At 36.1% G+C, this 21815-nt stretch overlaps 2 protein-coding genes across 2 annotated transcripts; one reads left to right on the top strand and one right to left on the bottom strand.

The window, feature by feature from the left end:
• Window positions 1-156: 156 nt before the first annotated feature.
• On the top strand, window positions 157-1980 carry LOC141915459 (uncharacterized). Its single transcript, XM_074806998.1, has 4 exons — window positions 157-167; window positions 274-823; window positions 996-1520; window positions 1894-1980. Exons 1-4 carry the CDS (start codon window positions 157-159, stop codon window positions 1978-1980), a joined length of 1173 nt encoding a protein of 390 aa, XP_074663099.1.
• A 295-nt stretch (window positions 1981-2275) lies between these two features.
• On the bottom strand, window positions 2276-21139 carry LOC141915447 (uncharacterized). Its single transcript, XM_074806973.1, has 9 exons — window positions 19676-21139; window positions 17321-17465; window positions 14818-14927; window positions 12259-12406; window positions 11135-11481; window positions 10671-10785; window positions 10173-10448; window positions 9099-9182; window positions 2276-8146 (listed from the first exon to the last, which is right to left on the bottom strand). Exons 1-9 carry the CDS (start codon window positions 20720-20722, stop codon window positions 7956-7958), a joined length of 2463 nt encoding a protein of 820 aa, XP_074663074.1. The 5' UTR covers window positions 20723-21139; the 3' UTR covers window positions 2276-7955.
• Between the last annotated feature and the right edge of the window lie 676 nt (window positions 21140-21815).

The raw sequence follows: 21815 nt of genomic DNA, 5'->3' as shown, positions 1-21815 counted from the left end.
AGCTATTCCCACACGTATAAAACATCTGCTTTTTGTATGGATCCTGCGGTATATTAAAACTGGTTCTTAGCGTGGACTTCATTTTAGAGCCCATGGTTTAGATGAGACTTTGTTTAGGCCTATACGTAACTATGGGAATTTAGGAGGTTGGTGTATATGTCGTTTAGGTGAGATTACCTATAGTGTTTTTCTGGTGAAATATAACTATGTATGCCAAAGAAAGAAACAAGTTCAGCTCACGTTTGGAGTATGCATATCCTAAATATTTTTCAGGTTGGAGGTGATCACCATGTCCACCAGCATATCACATCCGAGCACCGCCATAGACAAAAGAAAAGCTGAGGTAGCTGGTGTAACATTTTATTCTTTAGATGTGATAATAACGTTTTTCATAATCGCACCGTTAGTCGTTAGTTACTGGAGAGGCACATGGGAATTGATGGATCATTATTTACCTCGTGAAGCCCCGTTAAACTGCTTTATATCATACGGGATTGGAGTTTGTCTCGTCATGATTTTCAATCTTCTGCAGTTTAAATTAGAAAAATGTTTACATGGGCAAAATGTAATATTGTTTATCATTTGTTCCCGAGTATATCTCTACGTGCTTAGTGGAGCAATCGTGAATCATTGGCGAGGTGTTTGGACGTTGTGGGATCACTACACTGGAACTGGGGCGCTCAGCGGCATGACCTCCACAATTATAGGATTCGCAATGTTGGCGCTATTTCGAGGTGCAAAGAACGCGTACGCCCCGCCATTGCTCAGCGTAATAGATCGACACGATAACTTTTTCGTCATTTCTACAAGATTTCGAAGAACGGTGGGTTGATAGGATTTCTTGAGATTATTATATCAGGCTTGTTCCATGAGTCCTTCCTAAATTTCACTTTCAAAAGAAATAGCATCTCCGCAATGTTTACAGTATGAACGACCAAACATTGCAATCAGTACGACACTAATTTCACTACATGACGACTTATCATTATTTACAGCCGAAGACACCTTACAACTGGTTCTTGGATATTCTTTTCACGACCGTCGTGATTCATGGACTTGTTGTGTTTGTTTGGCGAGGTTCATGGGTGTTTCTCGATGCCATCTTGTATCCGGATGACAAAACTAAAAGTAGTTGGGTATCATTAATAATCGGATACCTCATTTGTTTTATCTATGTTTTCTGGCAAAAGCTGGCTGCGATTATCTCCAGAAAATTGGCATCGAAAACGATATGGCTGTCGATTTTTGAATCCGTGTACTGGATAATTGGGATACACGGATCTTTGAACGTATGGCGAGGGGTCTGGGGTCTTCTGAACGTGTTTCTGTTGCCGGGAAGAGAGCCAATGAGTCAATGGATTACACATTCTATGGGGGTTTCGCTGATGTTTATAGGATCATATAAAAGCATTCTGCCTTATGGATTTGCGTTGGATGGCGAAGGTGTCACGTTGCCAATAAGCTATATACAGGAAATGATAAACCGAAAGAGTTCACCGATCTGCACAAGAACTAACGGCGTAAGTAGCTTCGCGATATGTCACCCTGCTTCAATTACACAGTAGCAAGGCCCAGTTTCTCGTAATCCTAGTTTCTTGTTAAGACAAAACAAAAAGCGTCTACAGTTATGGGTCAATTATAGTTTTGAGGATAATCATAGATCTGAACGATGGGATTTCCACCCTATTCTCACCGATCACTGCGCCTTTAACCCGCTCCCGTTAACTAGACAATCGAAATAATCATTTTTCTTACATCCATATCAGTATGAACTATGATCGGGTTTAACTTTCGACAATTGAATACATGAATGGTCGTTGATTTCGATAATTAATTTACGTAAGTTGTTAGAAAGTAGTGAGTGTATAATGTTTTTTTTTTTCACCGTTTAAGGGTCGGAATGGGCAAAAAGTCGCCGATATCGACGTGATAGATGTTTTGATGAAAGATGCGTCATCGATTGAGATGGAAGATCTCTAGCAATTCAATTATCATAAGAAATACATTGTACTTTTGGTGTCGTAATGCAAAATGATTTTGTAGTTCGCGAAAATGCATCGTTTGAATTTTTTTTTCAGTAATTAAAGTTTATTTTCGCTTAAAACTACAGATGTTTTGATGGAAAACGGGTCGGTGTCAGTATGCGAGTGAAAAGCCAATTATATACTGGCAAAACCACGCCTGCGTATCCATTCCAAACATGGGCTTGTTACAGATACTTGAATGAAAACCGAGAAACCGTGCGCCAGACACTCAAGTAACTCAATTGTTACGCATATAACAATTCAATTATAATTTATTGGCTTAGTCACAGAAAAAAAATATTTTACACCTTTTTGGTTGGTAGAAATGCAACTCTTTTCCCATATTTTAACAGCACTAAATCATTATTTTATGTTTTCACTTGCAGCATGCTTAGCCACGAACAATTTGTTTATAGGCTTGAACTACAAAAATCGAATACATGTTTTTTTTGCAACTGTTAAATGACCATTTATTAAGATTATGAAAGCATAATTCAAACAATGCCGTAGAAAGTTAAAAAATTGTACATTTGCTTCAGCTTGTCCACATTACCACAAAAATACCAAGCGTCCATTGAATTAAAATGCCCAAAATATGACACTACGTAAGTAATTCGTAAGATTTGATAAAGTGCCTCCAAGCCTACGATTAAACTATCAAGTGTATAACAAAATGGACTGTATGTTAGATATATCAAATTCATTAGTCTGAAAAAAAATTAAGTTGCTGAAAGACTACTTTTATCCATATAGAAAATGATCAGGCTTTAACACAATGCGGGCGAGTAAAACAATTTCTTTGAACATAGATAAGACGAATTGGAGAACATGCAATGGAATGAAGAATCCATATTCCAACCAAAATAAAAAATAAATAATTGATAATTGGGTTGTAGAGGTATTTCTATTGTTAACTTACAGATGAGTGAACAGAAACCTTATGAATAGTCCAAATAAGAATGGACATAAATTTCAGTGAAAATTAGTTTCCTATGTCTAGAAGTTGTACATTATTGATTGAAAGTTGTTTCAAAGGCAACTAAAGCCTTAAACGATTCATTTCAAATCGTTTGTTTTGTATTCACGGAAATTGAAAAATGATACAGATTTTTTCATAAACTGCTCCAGGAAAAACACCAATAGAATAATTTTACTCTGACCAATAGTTAGTTAAGGTAACTTCGATCAGAACATGGAAAATATCAACAACTTTCAAAAACAAGAGTATACCACAAATAAAGTAACAATTTTCTCCTAAAATTCTTCCCCATTACCAAAAGACATACAAAATAATAAGCACATCGAGTAGGCATAGAATATTCAAAGTACGAACTTGACACATGTAATGTAAATGGTAGATTGATGATGAAATTTCAATTTGTATGTCATTGGTCCTGTACGATATAATCATATACGATAATCTAGCAATGGACTTGCTTTTCTGCTGTGTACAATGACTTTGTTTTGTCCTACAGCTTTTCCTCTATGCTGCTGTTATTCACTCGTAAGTTTGAAACAGTCATCATCAATAAAAACTTGTATACATAGTCCTATTTTAAAATGATAATTACCCCAGACCGAAAAATTATTGAAATCGATGAATATGTCAACAATTTAAGGAACTATTCCAGTACATATTCAGAATTAGATTGTCAGTACATATTTAGACTTCAACTTAAAATCACCATATATGGTGGCCATGTATATACAAGATACAAATGGTCACAGATGGTCTGCACATATTTTGCCATTCATAAATACCCTTCAATTTGATCAAATATCCGTAGATTTTTCTAAAAAGTTAACCCACAAATTCTTATCCTAAAGCATTATCACAAAATGACAAACATTTCTTTTTATTAAAATTTCACCAATCCCAAATATACCGGTATGCTTATCACAAACTTTACAATGCAGTAAGTGAACAGAGTAAATCGGTATAAAAATCATACTGTACATCATCATTCATAACGTAAAATATTCTTATAGCGGTCAGTCTCAAAAAGAAATTGATATTTCAATTCAACTTTGAAAAAGCTTTTACAAGAAAAAAATCTTCATGATAGAAAAGCTGCTTGTTCATAATGGGAAAAATGTAAGCACAATACACGTGGCGCACATGATGGAAACATTCGAGCAACTGAATTTTGTATCTGACATCTGTAAGCCTCATTTCAAGATGCTACAAAAACTACCGAGTTTTCAAATCTTCCTTTGGTGACAAGAGCTGTTTGACAAAAATATGTTTAAAAACTACACCACTGCGAGAGGAATCTGCATTACGAAAAAATGTTACCGTAGTTTTTTTTGTACATTGATACTCGACAATAAACTAACTGTAATCTCAACAGTAAAACATAGACAATTAACAAAGCACACATCACCATTAACAAATACCATGTTTACTTAGAGATCTGCTATATATACAGGCATTTTACTCTAAATGATAATATAATATGCTGTAAAATTGTCTTTTTACCATAAATAATTGACTTCCCTGTTACCTGTTTCACATCGAACAATTATCATCTCTCTATATAAAGAGATCGCAGTCACATTATACAAAGTTAAACATTAATTATTTAATTTTCAGCTGTACATGTATATGTTAATAAAAAATTGATCATTAACATTTCGTTTTCTGAAGCAGATTTTTAAACATGAACATCAAACACTTTATTGTTGAAGTTTTAAATTCCAATCATCTAGAGGAAAGGTGTAATGGGAATAAAACCCTCAATTATCAAATTGATATATTAGATCACATTTTGAGTCTAGACTACAGGTCTCATCTTCAGGGAAATTGTAATTCAATTTATACGAGTTTACAGTAGACTAAAAAAGTAGGATCAAATAAATATCCATTTAATGATTGTGGATTTTATTTCTCTTATAAAACTTTGTTATTGATTGTCTTCATATTTGTACATTTTTTATCCCGAGTGGCTCAAAATATTAGCAATAACACCAACAATGTTCGATTTCTCAAAATGTACAAAAGCTTCAACCACAATGGACACACTCAAGCCATTTTCAACTTTCTTAGATTCGAAATTCTGCCTATATCGGTAGACCTATATTGGCGACTACATTATCCTTTTTCTTTTCCAGATATCCTTTTTCTAAACAAGTGTACCAGCATCTGCATCACTTTATCTACACCACCACATATCGACCCAGGTTAAGACAATGCTGAAGTTACCCTAAAAAATTGTTCCTACGAAAAATGTTTAAACTCTTTGCGTGAATGTGTGAATACTCCGACATATACAGATTCACATATGATGTGGTTCAAAAACAATTTAGCTTTGAGAGCAATTTTCTCTACCCAAACCATTTCCTTATTTGTAGTTCAGATACCAAGGAGTTAAATACATCAGACAGTATACCTATCTATCCGCCATTATTTTCCAAAACTTAACTAACTAGAGCTAATTTTTTGAACAGCTGTCTATCAACACCGGTATCACTTTGGCACTTCATATCCTATAAATGTATGTAGTAAAATTGTACGTACCTTTTTTAAATTACATATAAATACATTATTAATATATTATATCAATATTGATATTAAGCACATTGATATGCTTCCATAAAAACAAGACTCAAACAAATATCGAATTTGAATCTATATGATAACAATATAACGAATAAATCTTTCGTGTTTTAATACGATAACGAACGTAGATGCATTAGAATGATGCAGAAAGCTGTATTGAAGCAAAGCTTCATAGTTTAATCTATTAGAAGAACTATCAACAAAGCAGGACATTACTGAATACCCCAGTAACCATACATTGTTTTGAATGAAATCATAATCGCATAGATTTTGATACCAAATTTCTGCATATGCATCATGCGACCAGTTTCCTATTCGACTATATTTTGCTATTTAGTAAGTCCTATCTTTTTTATGGAAATGGAAAAATCCCTCATAGCTGCCTTGAATCAGAACCTTTTGGGGGATAGTAAGCACAACATCACTCATGACAACTGGTCGAAAAATAGACATTTAAAAGTTTACAATCATAATATCATACAGCTCAACAGTTAATTCTATACAATTTCCTAAATTCTTTTGATTGTCGTTTAGTCGGATGAATACTCGCGCTTAAATAACGCAAGCAGCGCTTTACAGGCTGGTCGTGATAGTCTAAAATAGCATTCAGTATACGCAATCAGTTATATATAATTTTATCAAAATATAGATCAATGAAAGAAACATTGTACGGCTCATCAAGCAGATGTACAAATCATGTACCTATACATATAGTAATATGCCGAAGCAGTAAGGCAACTATTGCTATATGTTTAAACAAGGCACTGTAATAAATTATAACTGTTATTTATGTACAAAATGTTGTTTCACAACAATGAGAAAATGTGCTATTGAATACGTATATACAAATACAGGTGTGGCTGTCACATTACTACATCATTTAAAATCTACAAACCAAATGAGAGAACACATTTGACCCGATAACATAGACAAAGGAACATTTCATTCTAAGATGAAACATTGAATAAATGTCCTGCAGATGTAAAAAAAAAATGGCTTCATGATATTTTTCCACCAATTAATGGACAAATTCAATTAATGGTCGATTCAATTTGATTGTAACATTTTTTTCATAATTTCTATCTCTAATTTCATTTTTTAGAAAAGACACGGGAGGAAAATTTAGATTGAAACCATATTTATTCAATCTGCACAAAGCAATGTGTCAAACTCGCACCTTTCAGAAGTGTTGAAACCATTGCATGCGCGTGTGTTGAAATAGAGATCACACATGTTACCGTTTGAAGTGTGTTAAGAGAGAGATCCTCTCAGAGACAGTGACACTATGCAACTCTCATTACGCATAATCATGAGGTGTATCAAGATTGTAAAAATTAATATTTTTTGCTATTACATTACGTGTCAAGAGGGGGAGAGTTCCCTACTTCTAACCTGGTGTATTGATTATTGGAGCAAAAATGATATTGTTACTTGACCTGCCTCAACCTTTTACAAGGACTTCATTCTAAAAAACCCTACTGTCAAACAGCAATAAGAAGCCAACATCAGAAATGCTGCAAAAACCATCGCAATCTACAGATGATGACTTTATGCTAATATATATCTCATACATCAAAATTACGATAGGAAACAAAATATGAAGTTAGATCTTCGATGTACTCACAGAACAGTGGTAATAACAGATTGTACATGGCACATTTTGGTGAAAAAGAAAGAAGTTTACTGAGACGAACAACAAATGTTTATCTCCTCGCGCAATAATGCAAATGGTAATCATATACAAAACAACATGAATAAAATTCAAAATATTTGTTTCTGGTATTATTTACATATATAGAACACTGGACGCACGAAATAAACTTATCACTCGGTTTTTCCATTGACCTCATGGACATAACAATAATCTACAGATGGGGCGAACATGATATTTTATTTATGGAGGATCCGATTATGGAAGAATCCGAATCTAACTCTGCTCCTATAAGACTCAAACTAATGCATAGCATCACATACTTTTCACCTAAATTCAAACAATTGATTCTTCTTATTCATTGATGTTTCGAGAAATTTTTCAAAATTTAGAACCAAATGATCCGGAAAAAATGCCTGTCTATTTCTATGATCCTACACATTGAATGAAAAATTACAGCTATTTGAAAATGTGGAGGTAGCATTGAAAATCTTGAATGCTTACACCATTCCACATTTGTTCCTTGCAATTGATAGCATTACATTTCACTCGAATATATGAAGTCATCAATACTTAAGTTCAAGTGGATGGTTGGTCAATACATTTGAAAATGTGGAAAGAGCTTTAAAAATCTTGAAAGCTTATGCCGTTCAAGCATTAGTTCGTTGTATTCGATTGAATTAAATTACACTCGAATATATGTAGCCATCAATACGTAAGTTCAAGGGGATGGTTGGTCGTCCTCGTCATTATTGTTCAAGAACATTTCCGTGAACAGCTGTGGGAAATGCAAATCAGGATAACGTTTACGCAGTTCGAAAACGGATAGCTGATGCTGTATACTAGCCTGACGTAGCTCTGCCAAACGGAGTAACAAATAACCAAATCGGTTCGAATCTGCGCCTTCTTTTTCTGAAAAGAAATATTTACAATCAATCAGATGATAACTATAAACTCTTAAATGGTCCTGACTGCTGGTAAACGTATCTTTTTAGCAGGAATTTTCTGTTGAAGTGCAAACATCTATCAATTATATGCAGGTGCTGCCATCAACCGGGAATCATAATCATTAGTCCTCCTACTTGGCTGTACATTATGTTTGCTATCATTGAGGCGAGAGAATGATCCACCTCGCTGATACTACAGTGTTATGCAACTCAATAGTTTCAATCTGTTTGCAATCTGCATAGTCATTAGTATTACACATCGTCTTTATTCAAGTTCTGTCAACTCAAATCTTGAAATGAAACTAGTTTAAATGACACTCAAATATGCGTAAGAATAATGTTAAGTTCTATTTCGACGGAAACATTGTGCCGCTGAATAAAAGCTTTTGAAAAGTGACATTCTAAAGTATTTTTGCCGAAATTCTATCGGGGGTTGGCAACCTCTGCAAAGAGCTGTCATTAACACTGAACTGCTTTCCAGAACATTACATTCAATATGAAACAAAAATTTTGAAATAAATCAGTTATCAAAGAGTCTTACCCCTAATATAAGTGACATTTTATCTAAAATATCTTTTTACACATCAAACAAATCCCGCCAGTATTACTCAATCTCAGGCTAGAAATTCGTTTTAGTTGGCTGTCCTGTTCTTTGCGATGATTGAATGAAATAAATCATAATTTCAACACTAATAAAGTCATTCCAGGAAATGTCATGATTTGTACGAAGATCTGACTTCTATCATAAAATGGTAGCCCAGTACTTGATCTACTCTGAATCACTCTACCATCCTTGAAAAATCAACCTCATAATATTTGTGGTATTCACAGCAATGAAAAATCACACAACCAAATTCATTTGTAACCTACAAATGTGAGTACTCTATTGTGAAGCGTTTTAAGTTAAAAATACCAACCTTTGAGGTAAATCTGGAAGCTTAACATAATCTGTTCCTGCAGTGAATCAATCTCGTTTGATGATTTCAGCATGTCTGATTCATCTGCGAAATAAAGAAGTTTCAATTTCAAAATTGATATCGGGAGAGTGTTTTAAAGAAGGGATTTGAAACTGAACTGTGTAGTAAAGAATGGCTTATGATGTTATAACACGATTTCATTAAATCCCTCAATGTTAAAATTTGAAAAGCCACAGGCCTTCGTAACAGCAAACCAAAATTAACAGTGAAAAGACCATTTTAACTTGGGTATGGAATGTTTATGAAAAAAAGGCCAAAATATTTGGCCAACATAGTCTAAATGCAAATTAGGTTGGTTAATCATGATGCTTAGAAATAGGAGGAACAGCTTAAATAGTGATGAACACATGTGCAACTTATGTGATGATTTAACATTCACATAGTAATTAGGAAACAAAGTTGATATACATCACTATGAATCATGAATAATGGAATTTCACACAATTTAAATACACTGGACTCTCCCCTGACACAGGTCAACTTGTTACACTACTCAAGTTAGTCAATTTCCCAAAAAACTATTTGGAACCTTTTCTTTCAGTAAGATCTACGGTATGCGGTCTTCTTTTAAAGCCTTTTTGTGAAATATTTACAGTTCCAATGCTACTGAGTAAGGTGGAGTTAATTGAATCAAATTACCAAATGGTCAAATCGAAATGGTTATTTGAAATAACTTATTCAATACTTACATACAAGTACCAGCTTAAAATACCAGATTAAAATCTGAATTGCAGTTAAACTATGATTTTCAGATAATTTGATTCCTTATGGACACTAATCCATGGATTAAATTTGTGTATACCAGCATTTAAATATATACCAATATGCCAGTATCAATTGTTTGATATGTAGCCCCACTGCATCATATTCACATCTCAATATTCATTCAAAAACATTTATTCATGAATTCGGAATACAGCTCAACCTAATTTGCATAATTTAAGAATACATCCAGAATATTGTCTGTTGCCTAAAGCTGACCTGCACCTTAACAGATATAACAGGAAATCCTACCTGATGCTACTAACTGTAGGGCACTCATGAAAGCGAATTCCGTACTGTCCAGTTCCATGTTTATCAGCATTTCTCCCATATGGAAAAAGTGAGATTGCAGCAAACGAAATGGTGGAAAGTTCAGGAATATGGCATCTCGTTCATCAGGCGAGAAGTTGAAATAGTTATATTCTTGATTCTCCGGTTGGAAATCATTCGACAAAATGAACAACACAATCTGATATAACGATGACTGCAGCAGTGTAATCTGATCGCATACTTCAAACTTTCGGAAACCTTGAAAAAATAGGAAAATTATGCAAAATCACACCAATATTTCAGACTCAACATTGATCAGGCCTAATTAGTCAGACAGGTTTAAATGATTTCCCTCCCCACATATTGCATAAACTTTCCGTTGATGAACTTAAACGCAACTCTTCATAACATATGATTTAGGAGGATCAGAATCGGGGGGACATATTCTGAATTTTTCTAGCAGATGAAAACACGAAGTACCAGGAATTTTTTTCGCAAACTTCAGAACACAGTGAGCATCATGGGTGAACTGTTTCATCATTCGCTCCCATACGTAATCTTGATCGGTTCTTAACAGTGGGCCGTGATCACTTTCCTATATGAAATAAAGAGAAAGGAGCGTACTTGTTAACAGAAATACCAATGTATGCATGCATAAGAACTACAGAAAAGTTCAGAAAATTCAATCAATATATTACAGCTGTACAGGCAAATGTAGCTTAATCAATACTGCAAATTAGAACGCTCATTTCTTTTTGTGAACAATATCGATTATATCAAAAGCTGAAAGTTCATACAGATGACATCTGTGAAATATAAAAAAAAAACAGACCCTGCAAAAACCTTTTAAAAAATCATCTTATTCAGCGTGAACAAAAAATTACTAGGTGAATAAGTATCAAATCTGAAATACTGAGGTATTCTTTCTTTATGAATGAACCAACCTTATATCGAACGAGTTCTAAATGACGATATGCTGATTTCAAAGCATTTCTTATATCCAAATGGTCGATATCATTGTCCAGTTCCTTTTTGGGAATGAGGGGAATGAAATAATCAGTTCCAGCTGCCGTCGATGACCCAGTTGTTGAAACCCGATCGTTACTTTCCTGATGACCATTTGTAACCTGTTGCACATTGGTTTCAGTGATTAATGTCCCTGTAGATGATGGGATGTTGTGCTGATTAGAGTCAGTCATATATTGCAGCGAATCTTTGTTTTTGTAGAGTTTTTGCAGTTCGAGCATCGTAGCATGTTTCACCGAGTTCGGCTGTCTACCGATGCGACTACCTGAAAATTTGGAACAACAACTCGTTACATCAATAACTACACATGATTTTGTAATCAAAATCTATTTTTGAAATAAATCATCATTAGGTGGTTACCATAAGATAATTCAGCTTAATTCATAACTATGCGGCAACACTACACTCCACTTGAAGTGCTTCAACCAAAAAGTTATATTTCAACTGAAAACTGCTATTGTTTGATAAGCCGATCATATTGTATTAGGTCATTGTCTGAGGATATTGCGGTAGAAAGGAAATGCCGAGAACTATTACTACTAGATATTTCTAATTAACGATAGAAAGCAGGTTGTCTGTGTAAGATTAACTGATGTAATATTCTATACTCTAAATCTTATAAATATAAATTCACATGTTCACGTAATTCTCTTAATATCTCGTTTTGACATTTCTACCTCAGCCATTATTACCAACATTCAGTAACACCTCATTTGCGGATATCTCTAGGTATCCAATAATATCCAATAATCGCCATTTGGGAATGAGTTTATGAACATAGAGGCGGCCAAGAATAGTCAACCAACATGACACTGTATTTCTTCAACTTCATTAAAATGTATCCATAATTTTCTCAAATTCAATGAATGAATGATTTTGCCACATATGAAGAAAAGATTCAGTTGACATTATCTATAGGCTATCTATAGGCTATGCATTGATTTTCCAATTCTACATATGAAATGCTAAATGCACGTTCAGTGTTATAGTGTTTCGCATCTGCAATTTCACGGGTCAGTCTATTTTACGAACAATAACTCACCATCGGGAGTCATCCCAGCATCGAGGCACTTCTGGTAACGGCAGAACTTGCAGATATTTCTAGTTGCCAAAGTAATTTGACAGTTGGCCCCTTTAGCACAGCTATATCGAAACGAGTCTCGTTCTTTGATAGTACGTCGGAAAAAGCCCTTTAAATAGATGTGAGATGCAATTGAATTCGATGGTCAACAGTTGGGACATACTGAATTATTATTTCATCATTTTCAGAATCAAGTAGGAAAAATTATAGAAAATCAAGGTAGTGAAGTACAAAATATTAATTGATAGAAATATTGATTATTGGCAGGTATTGGAACAACTATACTTTCAAGCCAATTCATAGACAGGTACCATGGGGATATCTGCTTTTTACAGCCCAATGTACACAGCGCAAGGAAACAGGGAAACATGGAATCAAGCATGTTTGATATCGGAAACATTGTTCCAGAAACCATGTTTCTCATTTCTCCTAAACACAAGCACACTGGGAAACATGTTTCAGTCTACTGTTTCCGTGTCTCCATGTGCTGTGTGCATTGGGCTTAACCAGTAGTCCGGTTAATATGTCACCTTGATTTGGATACAAAATCTAGATCATTTTAGCTGATAATATTATCCTCACTTATGAGAGTTCCTACCCACGCTGGCAGTTTCAGTATGGCAATTATCACAAACTTGTGATACTCCCTTCCGTACTAGGAGGAGTGTGTTCAGCTAATTAATAATCTCAACTGTAATTGACCTGCCACATGCAGCGTTATATGTGATGATATCACTGTGAAATGCGTGAAACTATGATTTTCCATAGAAGAGTCTGTAAAGACTGAAAATCTAATTTCAGGGAGGATCATATCAGGGTGTGTGCGGTTCATCTTCAGTTCAACCATTGGTTCAAACAAACAAAATTACTAATAAACTTTTTGGCAAAACACGTGCTTAAGTATTTCATTCAATACAAAATGACTAGCAATCCTGGGCCATTTTAGAATCAGTAAATTATGAGCTGTAAATGAAAGTCCTTCCTCATTTTCAGGAATGCTAATTTGCATGGCACCATGTTTGGTTAAAATGGAAAATTGATTCGATTAAATCTAAATCTTAGATGTTGGATGGAGATTCAAAGTTTACGTCGAGTTGATCCGTGTAAGATGAATATACAAGAGAAATCTCATAATAATTCGATGAAAGATAGATGGCTATTCATAGCTGAAACGTTGCTCGAAATATATTCTCTTTTACTAAAGAACTTTTTATCTTTCACTGAATTTTCACGTAGTTGGTATATACGCTTCTAGCATATTATACATATATGGGTGAGACGGTGCTGTGACATGTTTGAATATGTGAATTATATGACAACGCTTGAAATCAACTGGCGTTATAGATCCGGTATAAACTAGTTCTACTCAATGACACCAGCTAACTTGGTGAATTGTCCAAATTTGGATTCAGGGACATATACACAATGATTAGGCATCAACATGTTTTGCAACCAGTAGTTGGCCCCCAGTCACCCTAAAAATAAACAGACAATATGGGTAAATGTTTGTGACGTCGAAGAAGCATGGAAGGAGATGACAATTAGAAACAGCCTCTAATTATGGTCATGTTCATGTGTCTGAAGGACTCAATATAGTCTAGTTTAAAAGACTTATGAGTTATAATAAAAACCCACCATTACAGATTAAAAACAGATAATTTATTGAATCAAAAAATATATTAGAAGACACGACGTTTTGAACGTTTCGGGTCTTTATTATATCGTCTTCTCTCCATGTTTAATTGTGGCTATTCTACCACTTATAAATTAGTTTATATATCCATGGACACATGGAGGAGATTTGACCCAAGCCAGTGTCTGGGTGAGTACTCAATCTGAGCTCACTATGTGACGTATTTTGTGACAATAGAATGGATGACTGATAACCTGTTGGTGATTGCTGAAATGGCAATTTGAAACTCACTTAGCAGCTGAATATGCATTTATACCGCATCTATTACATTCTGTGTATCTCAGTTTGGCGGTGACATATCTAAAGCCTTGAATAGATCACAAGGATTTTTGTTGTCGGAACACTAAATTCAGAATCTAACTAGCGTCAACTAGCTTATGCCAACCACACGACCGAACTCACCAATTAACTTGGTTTATTTACTACCTAGTCTTGGGTTAATAGAATTACGAACTAGATCTGCCAGAGATTAGAAGACGGTGTTGTAAAGCTGATTTGACACAACATCTGGAGCCATCCATGAAAATTCATCATTTTTCATAGTTCCAGTCCTATTGATCAATTATGTGTTTTATGGGTGCAATAAATGAAACAACAATTCTGAGCAATTACTGCATGATTAGATATGTACATGTGTGTTGTGTGGGTGTGTTGGCGGTGTTTATGTCGTCCAATTTTTGATATTATTGCCATATTAGTTAATCACGACTATTTCAATATCTATTTTCAACAGGAGACAAAAATGAAAAAGAATAGGTTCAAAATATGGAATTTTCGAATTGACAATTCAAACTGTACATATTTTCGACAATTTATTTTCGGCATACCTTGCATCCTTCACACGTAATCGCACCAAAATGAAAGCCAGACGAAGGAGCTCCGCAAACCTTGCACGGTATATGAGATATGTCAGTGTCACCGGCGAATATATTTGTTCCTGAAAAACATTTCATAACATGCATATCACATTCATTATTATACTAGATGAATATTCTGTATCAATGAACACATAAAGAGTGGAGGACACATCCTGCAATTTCGTCGGAAATACTGCTAAACTTGGCATTGAATCTTACTGATTTTGGTACAAATTTGGCGATTTCACAATTCATTAACAATCATTTCCAGTCTCAATGATGCAGAAACTAGGCAATTTTAAAAAATCTATTCGTAACCACATCACAATCACCTTGATACAGTAGTACGAGTAGAGCTTTTGAAATGATATTTATCGCTATGTACTATTAGGTGTCAACAACGGCTTTCATATATATATTGCATATGGTACTCGAGGTACTGCGCAACAGATTTAAGTACATATATTTGTATCCACAGCATGTCCATGTGATCAGGCTTAACTTGTTGAGGGAATAGGACTGCCAAGATATATGCATCTTATGATCCAATTAACTGAGAAATATATGGAAATAAGTTAAGGACAAATCTACACAAAACACGATGAAGTCGGATTCTACTGTTTCTAATATTTCTGAAGTTTACCGTAAAAATGAGGATTTGACTGGAGTTGGAATTGAGAATTGAATTTGAAATTTGTGGAAGTTGAAACAGGTCATTGAGGGGTTTTTTGTCGCGTCTGTGCTCTTAACATCTATTTCCATTACAGACACAATAATGATTTTTTAATACGTTATTGGTTACAACTTTTCCAATTTCAGCCCTCGAGAAACGAGAAGTGCGGTTTTATTACATAGTTTCGATTGGAAAAATACATGACACCGCAGATGAAGACCCGAATGGCCTGATTCAGATGAAACTAACACACGGTAGCCCAACACTTTGATATTATATTGAATTATGTAATGCATGTATTGGTAGATGGCCCAGTATATTTATTATATTATATTGCATACAGTGAATTCAATGTTTTAAATACAGGTAATAGATACACTTTCTGTTCATGGACCTTATAACTCTAGTCTATGAAAAGCTTACAAAAGAAATCTATATATTAATACGAAACTATGTACCAAATAGTGTCACCATGGAGAAGAATTGGGCCTTGAAATTTTGTATGGTAGTCAATCAGTGTATAAACTAATGCAACCGGTATTAACGAGAGTGTACAGACATTTATCAATTTAACAGAGCAGTTTCATTGTGCTGTCACAATGGCCCAGAGCGCAAGACTTATGCCTGATGGGCCAGGAGTTTGAGTTCCGCATAGCTCCATACGTATTTCGTTCACTGATAGTTAACGGTTTCCATGGCTCATCAAAGCCCATAATGGTCTCCATGGGTATGGACACATAGATTTTAAATGGCCCAACTAAATTCCAATTAAATGGCCCGACTAAATTCCATTGCCAATAAATTGAACAGTTTGATGTTCTGGGCCAAAGGAAATCAGCCCGTGGTTTGGTATCACCCTAGTAAATAATAATACTCATTTACTGAATATTAATGATTGCCAGGGAATACTTAAGGCAATTTCGATTACAGAAATTTATGGAAATAAATCCCACCCAAGAACTCCTCTAAAAATCCCCAGTAAAAAATCCTCCAGAATTCTGCTATCCACTTTGTATTTTTGCTATCATGCATATCCGACCTTGAGGGCAGTTGCACAGATAACGCTTAGATTTAAGATCAGTCATCTTGGTTCTACGGGGTTATCCGATATTACAACTGAACATCAGTCTTATGATTTAAGACCACTTTTTCCCAGAAGTCTTACGGAATTCTGCGATTCTACTCGATCAATCATCCCTAACTTTGCGACTTTCTGCTCTGTGTAATTCTCAATGGGAAATTGCGAGGAATGGAACATCAATGAATGCGTCTGTTTGTTGATGTCAGGTCACATGCTAAACACTATGCACCAATTATCACATCATGGACGTATAAACTAGATTATATGTTTAGTGCACACGTCCACGATCACATTAAAAATCAAGTGGGTAAAGTAGATGACTAGAAGCAAAATCAGCTATTCAGTAATCATCATCATACTATTACTATTTGCTGGGGCCAAAATTGCCTAGTGTGTCCTTGACATAACTCATTATATATGCCGACATACCAGTATAATTGATTTGTATATGGAGCCTTATGTTTCAGATGAATGAATTCTATTCATCTTGAATTTCTGAGACTTAATCCTAAAATCATCTCCATTTGATACATAACTCATTAAATGATTAAAACTTCTCACTAACTGACGTCATAGCAGATAAAACATTTCTATTTACACACAGGCAGATATGATTTCAAGACTAAGACAGCTTCTTTCAACATCAGTAAACATTTGCTCCTCCGTAGTATCCGGCTATTTACCCGTAAAAAACTAGGTCAAGTTCACATGGCGCTTACCGGGTTTAAACATGCCAATGTTGTGACATTTCTGGTAGCGGCAAAATTGACATTGCGTGCGCGATTCTTTGGTAATCGAGCATTGTTGATTTTTAGAGCATACATATTTCACGTTGTCGTTCTTGCAGCTACGAATGAAGAATTTCTGTGAAAAAAAGAGAAAAATTCAACCAGACTGTGTACACGTGGCGCCATCTTCCTGATTACACACCTCACATTAAGACAATTGAATTCAACCATTACCGAGAGGTTTGAACATCCATATCTAAAAAACTTAGACGAGGAAGGGAAGCAATGGGCGTATTTATGTATCCCCTTGCGGATGGTCAGACCTAGATTCTAACTACAGAATTACTTGGGCTCGTTGCCTGACTTTACACCCGTCACAGCTAGTTGACATTCATTTGCCACAGATTTACTCAAGAGGCTTACCAGCTTAATACATGTATTGTCGAAAATAAATAATGAAGAATAAAATGATATAATATTAGGGATTAATAAAGTTATTTTGGATTTGAATTGTCAAGCCCTGATAAATTGATGATGTAGCGCATATCCTCTCAAAAATAATTATAAAAATTCATCAAATATGAAATAGAAATAATGAAAATCATGAAATATAATTGAAATTGTTTCTTTGAAATGCCAATATTGATAACGACTCACACAGAACCCCTTAAATAACATATCAACGTATAAACATTATTGTAACGGTTTTTACGGCGTTTTAACCGGATAAAGACTGGTCATTATACATTATTCATCAGGAGCCACGTCATTACTTCAATCCATTAAAGTTACGCAGGACAAATTATAATGAAAATTTCTACTACCGGTACCTGCCTGACGTGACGTGAGTTTACATACTATACATATGCGATGAAGTGATAATATGATACCTAAGTGTTACTGACGTACTGTTACGCAGTATGAATAATAGTTATTGAAGTTTGTTCGATACATATGCAACGGAACATAATGATAAAATATCAGTCTATCCATATGAAAAAACCAGCCGTTTTTGCGATTTGGTAACGGGCCTAAAAGTATTAGAGATCTGGAATGCCAATTCTTTGTCCTCGATACGATCCTGTGCAACGAGTGTTAGACACGTATTCAATTTGTTTTTCACATTCCTTTTGGGAATAATTCACAGACAGCCGATCGCAGCAACATAATTCATCAACATCCAAAAACGGCCATATCTCGCGAAGTAGATATTTTCCATCTATGACGGCTCTAACTTAAAAATTCAATGTCAACACCGATTGTTTGCGCATGAAGCATAGCAGTTTAATGAATTCTCCGAACCGGCATGTTACAGAGAGAGAGAGAGAGGGAGGGAGGGAGAGGGAGGGAGTGAGGGAGTGAGGGAGAGAGGGAGAGAGGGAGAGAGGGAGAGAGGGAGAGAGGGAGAGAGGGAGAGAGGAGAGAGGGAGAGAGGGAGAGAGGGAGAGGGAGGGAAGGAGGGAAAGAGGGAGAGGGGAAGAGGAGGGGGAGGGAGGGAGGAAGGGAGGGAGATGGAGAGATGGAGAGGGGAGGGAGATAGTGAAGTAGAACTTGAAAAGTGACTTTAAAAAATCATCACGAAGATATATGTACCGATATCCGGTAACTAATTTCATCAACAACTAGTCATCGGAATTAATTAGATGTGTTGTTATGGCAACTAAACCTCTTACTTCTTTTCATAATGCATTAACTTAATAATCATTATTATGATTTTCCATAGATGAACAGCCACTGCCCAGACTAAAGCTGTAATCGCACAGAGAAAATTTGGCTCGGATCAGACCAGAGTCAAATTTGGCCCTTGCTTACACTGCTTAAACAATGTGAAGTGAGTCACTTCCGGAACCAGTTGCAATTCACACGCAATAATTTGGCCCATGCTAAATTTGACTCGGGCCTGGTCCGGACGTCTTTGGTCTGGCCAAATTTTGTCCGGGCCAAACAGGTACAGGCCCATATGGCAGCGTGTGAACAGTTGTTCCGGGCCTAATTTGGCGCAGGCCATAAGTGCTCATGTGATCGCGGCTGAAGTCTAAGCAAAACTCAACTGACTCAATTAGACTAAATCTTTCCAACGAATAAAAACATTTTCAAGTGTTACAAAATACGGCATTTTTTTAATCGATGTTAAAGGTAAATGATATAAAAACCATTTCAGCCCATGGGCCTTAAAAAGGTTATAAGTAGAACAGGCTGATGAAGTAATAAAATCAACAATTTCTAACTGAAAAAATTGTCTCCCATTTCCCCTGGCAATAATGACAGCTATTCATTCGAATGGAATTGGAGCTCGTCCAAAAAAAAGCGATGAATCTATTTATAGAGGGAAATATCGCAACTCACCTTGCACGCCTCACAAACATAAGCGCCGCAGTGAAATCCAGAAGCAATATCTCCGCATACTTGACACGATACTTTCTCGATAGTGCGTTGATAAGATGTACGTCTGGGGGCTTTACACACTGTGGGATCGTTGCCAGATGATGAACTTCGTTTTTGCTGCACGTTATCACGGGGCGTTTTTTCGTTATTATCGAATTCTGAAGATGTGACGATCACTCTCGATCTATCGGTTTTGTTGAACGACGTCGAAGCCGACGCCGATGAGACGTTGATTACGTTGTTAAATCCGTTTTCGATATTATCATTGTTCGTCTCGTCGTAATTATTGAGAAACGATGATGAAGTTTTAAGCGATTGTCGTTCGGGTATCGGCGACGAAGGCGCCACCGCGTCGTGAAGGTCGCTTCTCAATTGTGATGCGTGCGATTTGGTAAACGACGACGACGGTTTGTAAGACGTGTGACGTTCTGATGATACGGTAGCTTTACTGTTATCTAATGTGCATTCGTCGTAACGCAACCCGTTCATGTCCCCCCTCGTTTTATTACTAAACATATTTTGAACCATGTCCATCTGGTGTTGGAATGCATGATTCGGGGAAAATATCTGGTTCACTCGTTCCGAATTCCTAAAAAGATTTGATTGTCGATGTTGCTGTATCGCTGACATCGTTATTAAACCGTCAGGTATCTGCGGAGGCCCCATGCTGTGGTTCGTGTAATCTGACTTCAGGAAGCGTTCGCTGAATCGTCCTGCCTCGCCGTTGTGAGTTTTTGCCGAAGGCAACGGACATCGATTTTCGGGAGAATGCGTTAGATCAATGACTACCGGCGAACGGGACATGTGTCCGTTTAGATTAGAGAAGTTTGGTCGGGCCGGGCCCAGTTTGTGGCTGTCATATGCACTAGCCGACGCGCTCCTATCGTGTCCGTTTCTAGAATATTGGTGATAACTGCGCGGATAATGAGGCTCATTGTATGTACCTAAAATATCGTCATTACACACGCTGGGCATACTGGACAGAGTCAGATCCATAGCGCTGTCCATATCGTCGTCTTCAGTTTCGTCCGGTTCGTCTTCAAGTACACCTTTCGAACTATCGTTGGTCAAAGGTGTATCACGTAGGTGTTTGTAATGCAACGGTAATGCGCTGTCATTAAACAGTAAACTATGCCGAGCGAGTTGACGTTCGAAGTTTCTCACTTTGTCTTCGACTCGGCACAAAATTTCGAGGTATTGTCGACTTTCGTCTAAACTGGCGTGCTCTTTCGGAAACACGCTGAACTTGTTGATGATGTCGTAGGGGATTTCGACATCACACGGCAAACTCCACTCAGTCTGGGTTGTTGCCGTGCCCGTGCGGTTCAACCTCTCTCGATTCAAATAGAATTTTTTCAGCGGTCCCTCCGACGGTACACGACCTAAATTCCGTATAAGTGGAGTTGGCGAAAACTGCAGTACTGGAATGTGGTGGTCATTGCGCTCATCCATAGTGATCCTTTTCATCGGTGATTTTTAAAAATTCTGAAAATATATATGAGATATATATATATATATATACCAGTATATGAAAATCAACGCACATTTGAACCATAAATCTAGACATAAAGACACTTGACTTGTTATTCATGATTCACAAGGGTTCTCCAACAAGAAATAGGGTCTTTCTTCTAAAACTTATTCAACTGTTGTCTGTATTTATAAACAAAGGTTATCTTATATAGGATCATCTTCTTGGCACCATTTGATATTTCACATTCTCATGTTTCTCATATGTTATCTAATGGAGCACTGGTATACTCCTACTAACTAGGCACAGTTTACTTATCTCTACCTAAGTGGTTTAATTTCAGGGTCACCGTCACGGATGAACAATTTCGGTAAAGCACAGGCACGGGCTTTATGGGAATAGGAGCTATATAGAAGCCAATGCCATTGCAGATGAGCTTATTGTACTCAGAGCACAGCTTATCAGATGACAATGGCTGGTCACAGACATCAACTTCAAATATGTACGTACGGGGGCTATATTGAAATCAGTAGCTGAACAAACTATACTTGCAGATCTTAGGAAGATCATCGAATCTCTGATATCATAATCCATCCATGAATAGAAATAGCTTTAGTTTTGATTTCGAAA

The sequence above is a fragment of the Tubulanus polymorphus genome, chromosome 1, assembly GCF_964204645.1.
Source record: "Tubulanus polymorphus chromosome 1, tnTubPoly1.2, whole genome shotgun sequence".
NCBI classification, from domain to species: domain Eukaryota; kingdom Metazoa; phylum Nemertea; class Palaeonemertea; order Tubulaniformes; family Tubulanidae; genus Tubulanus; species Tubulanus polymorphus.
This window is presented reverse-complemented; position numbering and strand designations above follow the sequence as displayed.